At 35.0% G+C, this 8,453-nt stretch overlaps 1 protein-coding gene across 1 annotated transcript in view; it reads right to left on the bottom strand.

Annotated features, from left to right (window-relative positions):
* The window catches only part of LOC106880004 (ribonuclease kappa), a 7,257-nt gene extending 3,245 nt beyond the window's left edge, over nucleotides 1-4,012 (bottom strand). The window contains exon 1 of the mRNA XM_014929790.2: nucleotides 3,848-4,012. Within this exon, the coding sequence (XP_014785276.1) occupies nucleotides 3,848-3,925 (78 nt within the window). The 5' untranslated portion in view covers nucleotides 3,926-4,012. The remainder of the gene's footprint in view (nucleotides 1-3,847) is intronic.
* Nucleotides 4,013-8,453: the final 4,441 nt, after the last annotated feature.

Genomic DNA, 8,453 nt, shown 5'->3' with positions numbered 1-8,453 from the left:
TATATATATATATATATATATATATATATATATATATATATATGCATACATACATACACATGCATATATATACATACATGCATACATACACATGCATATATATGCATACATGCATGCATACATACATACATATACATGCATACATATACATACATATATAGATACATGCATACATACATATACATGTAAATATATACAGACATACATATTTGAGTGTGTGTGAACGTAAGTAAATGGTGCATGCATTTACTCAAAGTTGTACAAGACTTAGTGAATGGTTCGTTAGTGTTGTATGTATATATGTCTGTGAAAAAAATGTGAGACATAAGAAGCATGGATATACGTGAGAATTTAATGCATTTGTGACTGGGATGAAACAACTCCTGGACTAAGTATGAATCAACACAAAAAGAACAATGACAGTGAAAAGTGAGTAAATATCTTAATGTGTTTATACGAAGAACTAAAAGAGAAGCAGGTGTTCAACAATGGAGCCAGTAATTTCATGTGAATATTACAGATGATATGAGCAACAATGAGGGGTCTGTATATGGTAGATCTACTTACTAGAAATAACTGCCAGTGTCTCCCTCTAAATCACACTTTACCGTCGTAATAAAGCAAGGGCGTATTGGATAATGTACTCTGAGATGTACTTTGTTTGAAGAAAAATGGTGAGATGGTCAAGGATGGAATGTCTTTTATCATATAGTGCGGGGATGGCTGTGTGGTTAAGAAGCTTACTTTACATCCATGTCGTTTTGGGTTCTACTATAGCTTTGGGCTAACCACCCCCTTGTGAGTGAATATGGTAAATGAAAACTGTTGAAGCCCATCGTGTGTATGTTGTGTTTGATACCAAATGCTGGTTTGTTTACTTCCCCATGACTTAGCGTTCAAGATACATCTATACAATACCAGACTTACAAAAGTATAAGTACTGGAGCATACTTTGTTCTACTAGACCCTTCAAGGCAGTGCCCCAGAATGGCCACAGTTTGAGGACCGAAATAATGTAAAAAATACTAATAATAGACAATGGGAGGGTCGTCCAATTGACTGACAACAGAACTGATCTTGCACCCAGTCTCCCCACCAGAAAAAAAAATTCTATCAATATTATGATTATATAAGATATTTTGCAGGGCCTACATTTTAAGCATACCAAAGATTATATCATCATTATCGTTTAGTGTCCATTTTCCATGATGACAGTGGATGGTCCATTTCCATGATGGGGTGAACGGGTTTGACAAGAGCTGGCCTGAGAGCTACATCAGCCTTCATTGCTTTGGCATCATCATCATCATCATCGTTTAACATCCGCTTTCCATGCTAGCATGGGTTGGATGATTTGACTGAGGACAGGTGAAACCAGATGGCTACACCAGGCTCCAATCTGATTTGGCAGAGTTTCTACAGCTGGATGCCCTTCCTAACACCAACCACTCCGAGAGTGTAGTGGGTGCTTTTATGTGCCACCGGCACGAAGGCCAGTCAGGCGGTACTGGCATGGATAAATAAAGTATGCATGTATATATATACACTCACTTTTATCCAACTTTCCACTAATAAAAGAATTGAAAACTACAGTTGATATAGAGCTTTGTTATATTTGTTAAGTGTGTATAAACCCTGTGTGCACAAGCTTGTATATATGTATAGACTATGTAAATGATTTTAAAATTCATAGGAAAGTTGGTGATGTAAAAAAAAATGCAGAGATCGAGTTTCATGAATTAAATTAAATTGAACAGATATATAAGATATATAGATTTGCAGTTAGATACGCAGGTAAACATATGCACATAAATATACAGATAGAGAGACAAGCAGGTAGAAAGAAAGACAATTTATGCAGATTTGTAAGCAAACAGATACACATAAACAGAACAGAGACTGACAAAGACAAGGAAACGGGTTTCGACAAAAACCATCCCACATGTCTTCTAACAAGAAACAAAAGATAAGGACTTTTAATATAATTACAAAGCTATGCATTTGTGGTGGTGGTAGATGGACGAATGAAGGCGCATTAAAACCGACTCCGTTGATGTTTCACCTCGTAACAGAAGGATGAAATAGGACACTGTGATGCAATAAAGGTCTCGTGCTTTAATCTTGATTTTGAGAAGTCTATATAGGTCAGTAACTGTAGTGTATATCAGTTTGTACTATAATAATAATCAGCTACCTATTATTACAATACAGTTAAGTCAATAATACCGTAACTGCTTTGATTTAAACAGTATACACCAATACATTGTAATTTATAAGAATTGAAAACCGAGAATAAAGAGACGCAATCGCTTAACCTGTGAGAAATAGGCATCCAAAACTCCCTCAAATCACACACTACGATATAATGTAGAACGAGATACAATGTCTGGGGGGGTTGGTCGTGAATATAAATAAATAAATGAAAATTAGGGGATGGTGTTGGGTCTATTTGATGTGAAGTTAGGTCGATTGGTGGTTAAAAAACACGACACTGAAATACTTAAAATGCAATTAGCATGTGGGTAGGTATGGGTATTTGAATGTTATAAATTGGTCATGTGAATTGTATAGAGGAAGTTGTTTGTTTATTCTTGTTCGTGTTGCTGTTGTTTAGGCTAACAAGCCTTGATTTCAGACATAGTTATTATTTAGGGCAGGGATGGGCAACTTTTCGTCAACTGGGGGCCACATCGTACCATTTCTAAGCGGAAGAGGGCCACATAATAAAACACATATGCATGAAATATAAGTGGTCCACTTTACACTGAATTTTTTTTGCATTTCTTCTTAATTTTATTTGTCTTAGTATGAAAGTTTACATTAAGCTGACATCTCTTTCATTGTTTCCTAATGATAATAATGATGATTACTTGTGTAAATAAATTAATTATAGTTTAGAATATTGAGGTTAAAAAAAAAATTCATTAATATTTTATTAAAGAACAAATCTCATTATCTGTATCAACGAGATTTTTGCGCATTCACATTCTTTACCATATTTTCAATATTAGACAGAATTTGAGATGTCGTTACTCTTAGGTTATGCTGTAAATTAGTAACCAGGAAACTCGTCGAGGGCCGCATGCGGCCCGGACGTTGGCCATGCATGATTTGGGCAACATTACCTAATGTGTCCTTCCTGTTTAAGACGGTAGCGTATGACTGAGTGAAGTGTAGTTAATATTTCTAGCAGATCGACTGACCACTTTAGAATCGCTAGTTCGATTGTGTCTGCCCTATATTTATTCACAGATAAAATTTATAATATCCGGAGGTTAAAAACCAAGCCTACTATGCTACGGTAATTATGGTGCTCTCTCTCGCTCTCTGTATATATATATATATATATATATATATATATATATATAATAAGGGGGTTTAGTTCACTGGTGATCTAAACGAATAGGTACCCACACAGATACATAGATAGATAGATATAGAAGCAAATAGACAAATAAAGATAGATAGATAGATAGATAGATAGATAGATAGGATAGAGTGAAAGAAAATGTATTATATGGGGGTCAAAGTTCGCATGTAGGAGGAACATTTCACCCTCAACTGTTTTTCAGTTAATTTATGTCAAGTGTCAAGGCAAGCCACTCTATCGTATTCACCTTAGTCTTCGAAGGAACGAAATCATAAACCTACTCCTACACATATATATATATATATATATATATATAAAGAAGAGACTAAAAGAGGAACTGTTAAATCAGCAGAGAAATAATTATATCTTTACATGTTAATAACAGTAGCAGGAACCAAGGTTGACAAAGTATTACGAGAATATATAAATTCTAAAATACTTAAGTATACATAATTATAAATATTATTAATCACTTACCAACATAACAACACCCCAAACACTGATTACGATGCCACAAATTGACAATTTAGGGCCGCAAACCGGACAGGAAAACATGGTTAATGAGATTACGGATCAGACTACGAAGAATATTCCCAACCTTATGTTACTGTCATGTGACTAGGCATGTGACCAAACATAACCGAACACCGGAAGTGACTACTATAATCACGTGACTAAAACCCAACTTTTATATTTTACAATGCTTCTAAGCAAAGTTTCATAGAGACTCTGAATTTTTAAACTAAAGAATATACACATTTATATTTGTTATTCAAGAAGAATGATGTTCGTAAAATTTGATATTTTAAATGTTTGAAATATTTCCTAAATTTGGTTTATGAAATCAGGAAGATGAAACCGAGCTTGTGATTCTAAGGTAAATAACTCTTATGAAAGGAGTTACCTACCTTGAATTATTAAAATGTAATAATTATATTTATATATTTATTCTTTTCTTCTCTAGGCACAAGTACGCAACTGATTATTGATTTATCGACCCTGAAAGGATGGAAGACAAAGTCGATCTCGACTGAATTTGAACTGAGAACATACCGACTGGTGAAATACCGCTAAGTATTTCGCCCGGCGTGCTTTAACGTTTCTGCCAGCTCTTTACATTTATTGTACCGTAAATTATGTATCGAGTTATCGATGTCTTCGTCGTGACTTTAAACTGCATCCAGATGTAGGACCCGGATCTTTCTAGGACCCTGGTTCAGGACTCCCAATGTCTTGAGGAGTGTGAAACCAAGTTGCTATTTTTCTACTCTGATCCGGTGTAGTAGCACTTCTCATGGGGCATATATATATATATATATATATATATATATATATATATATATATATTATATATATATATTATATATATATATTATATATATATATATACATATATATATATGTATGTATGTATGTATGTAATATACGCATGACCGTGTGATAAGAAGCTTGCTTCAGTCACATTGTTCGGGGTTCAATCCCACTGCGTAGTACCTTGAGTAAGTGTCTTCTACTCTAGCCTCGGGCCGACCAAAAGATTTAGTCGATGAAATGAAGGAGCCTAGTCGAAGTCACTCGACTTGCTAAAAATAGCAGACAAATCTCCCTCAAATCGCTGACAGTGAAAACAGACATTGGATAATATAGTCCTAGATATACTATGCTCGAAAACAAAAATACTAGAACATCATTTATTGTGTGATTAATTATTCAGACCTACTAGAAATAGCAGAGAAATCTCACTCAAATTGCATCTTGCTCTCAATGAAAGATATATTGGATTACTAGAACGTCTTTTGTTGTAGATATCATTGATTATTCAAACATACTTGAAATTAGAAACAAATCTCCCTCAAATCGCACCCATATCGTCAATGAAAGCATACAATGGATTATGAAATCCTAGATATACTATATCCGAAAAACAAAAACAGATTTGCTAGAATTTCATTTATTGTAAATGTAACTGATTATTCAGACTTGGGATTAAACAATAACTGAAACAAATATTTAGTTTGTTCTGACTTAAATTCCACTGAGGTGAATATAGCTCATAACTTTTCAGTCGTCTTAGAAGTGCTGGTGGGGGGCGGTCGTCCATAAGATAAGCATTATAATACAGTGTTCAATTCAATCAACTTACCTCTTCTGTTATGAGAAGTTGAAAAACTTGATTAATCATTTGCTTTCCCAAAGCATTTTCATAAGTTTGTACTAAACGTCCGTGTTTATTTTCAGACTTTTCGTTGGCCCTTGTTTCACACATTCTGAGTAGCATAAACCTTTCTTTTCATAAGTTCCAAGTTACTCCAAATTACTTTGGTGGTCGAGAAAAACTGGAAATGTGTATCATATATGATGTATGGACACCAGTATCACATGTTATACTCAGGACATGCAGAGGATTAGTTTTATTGCTCTCTGTATCGAGGAAAACCCTTGTCAGAGTCGACTTTACCTTTTATTTATTTGGGAACTATCGAATATTTCTTTTATCTTCTCTTTTACAGCAGCCATGCTGGGACACCATCTTGAAGAGTTTTAGCCGAAACAAATCGGTTTTTATTGCTTTTTTTAAAGTTTGGTATTCATTGTATCGTTTTCTTTTGTCGCAAACAAACCAACCTTAGTTACCAAACGGCGAGGAGCAAGAACAAACACAAACACAAATATACACTCGCACGCGCGCGCACACATACGTACATACATACATACATACATACACACATACGAGACAACCTCTCTGGGATGTTGTTTATATTTTCTATAAACCCCTTGTCATTCATTTTAAGGAAGTCTGATGGATGTCTCATACATACATACATACATACATACATACATACATACTGTGTTGTCGATGTTGTAATTCCAATGAAGGAGCCTTGGATCTAGGTTAGAAACCGGTTCTTTCTCTATTGGCAAGAAATCTTGAAAGAAATCTTGAATAATGACATACATACATACATACATACATACATACTTACATACATACATATATCTTTGCACACATACACATATGCATACATGTTACGGAAGAAGAGGCTGTGCTCAAGGCTGACCCTCTGAGACCGATGAGATTGATACCGTTAACATTGATTGCAAGTCAATGACTGAATGGGTAAACTTACATGGAGAGGGGATTCCGGATGGCGGATGTTGCAGAAAAGAAGGGTTATATGAAGCAATCAGCAAAGGCCATCGATGAGAAGGAAACACAGTTATACACCAATCATAAATTCCTTGCCTCAGACTAAAACAATCCGATACTGTCATCGATCACATCTTGTCGATTATCTATGTAACTGCGAGACGATTTAAACACACTCGTCATTGTTTAGAATTTCGATTGAAATAAGAAACAAACAAATAAACAAAAGAAGTCAGAATTTCGTCAGCAGCTGCAGCAGTTGGTTTGTTCAGAATTGATTCCTACTCAAAATTTCCACTGAGGACATATTTTAAGATATTTTTCTTTTATATTGGTAACGAAGTCATCTGTAAAAATATCGTTTCGACATTTTCTATTTTATCTCAAAAGATACTAACGACATTGACCTATCACGTCATAAACAAAACCTAAAAATAGTTTCATAAGACGCCTGTACAATTCAAACATGGCAGGCGTATATTTGTAGACTAATTGAAACATTAGTATACAAACAAACATGGAGATATTTCCAAAATCAAATATTCATCTGTAGACCAATGAAGTCTAGATTTTCTACTCTGCGGAAATCTTAAATGGTAACGTACTGCTTTTTTTTCTCTCTCAAGAAAAGAAAGCTGTTACGTACATTCTTCGAACCCCGAAGTCTAAGATTAACTGCTTAACTTTCGTAGTATGAGGACATTGGGTGTATCATCATCTCAGTACCAACCAATTATATCGAAGCAAAACAGAAAATATGAGAAACCTTTAGCGCAGTTACACAAAGAGATTCTTACAAGTTTTAATATCCACAGCCCTGATGCTAAGCGTTTATCTCAACATTTCGACACAACTAAAGGTAAGACAAAAAAGCAGTCTAGTTTAAATGATAAATACACACAGAAAGCATGCGCGGAAAAAGTGAATAATGCAGCCGATAGAAGCAGACGACAAAACGGTGACATAAAAGGGATATGGAATGTGAGTCGGGATAGTGCTGTGTATGATGATAAATACACAGAGAAAGCAGGTACGGAAAAAGTGAAAAATGCAGCTGATAAAGGTAGACGCCAACAAGGAAGGGGTGACATAAAAGATAAGCGTAATGTAATTTGGACAAATAAATATGATACAGAACCTTCGACTATTCTTCAAAGATTATTGCAAACAAAGACATTGGCTGAGAAATATTTCAGCTCACAGAAACAACAATATTCCAAAACCAGAGCTGTTCAGAAACTTCTAGAAATTTTCTCAGAAAATCAACAACCGCCGTTGACCAAAACATCACAACCGCATATCAGAAACTATCAGAGAGTTCCTGCGGTTCTAACACCTCTTTTCCTATATCTAATGGTTTGCAAGATATATCTAGATGAGAAAGTATCCGTTGGTATGGGAGACCGTAATACAATGCTGTTATATGACAAAATACAATACAGTTTGGAAGTTTTGACATCAAAAGGTTCCGAAGAATTGGTCTCAAGTCCAAACGCGCGAATGACATTTGCCAAGTTAAAAGAGAAACTTAATCATTTAGATGACAACTTCAAAATGACTTTGAAGACCGAACGAGAATCTTACTATCAGCTAGATCTGTCCTATACTTCAAGCGTCTACCGAAGAATTTATCTAAACCGATCAACAAACTGAGTAATATCGATACATAGATCATTTTTTGGCTAGTATTTTTTACAAACCTTTTGTAAATATTCCTACATATTCATCGAAACCGATCAGTAAGAAATTTTTCAGCAATACAAATTATGTCGATTTATTCGTAATTTTCATTTATTTTCTTATTTTCTGTCTGAGTGTTTGCGCATGTGTGTGTGTGTGTGTGTGTGGCATATGGTATGTGTGTGTGTATGTGGCCTATGGTATGTGTGTGTGTGTGTGTGTGTGTGTAGTGGCTGTGTAGTAAGAAGTTTGTTA

Source organism: Octopus bimaculoides, chromosome 11 (assembly GCF_001194135.2).
Source record: "Octopus bimaculoides isolate UCB-OBI-ISO-001 chromosome 11, ASM119413v2, whole genome shotgun sequence".
NCBI classification, from domain to species: domain Eukaryota; kingdom Metazoa; phylum Mollusca; class Cephalopoda; order Octopoda; family Octopodidae; genus Octopus; species Octopus bimaculoides.
This window is presented reverse-complemented; position numbering and strand designations above follow the sequence as displayed.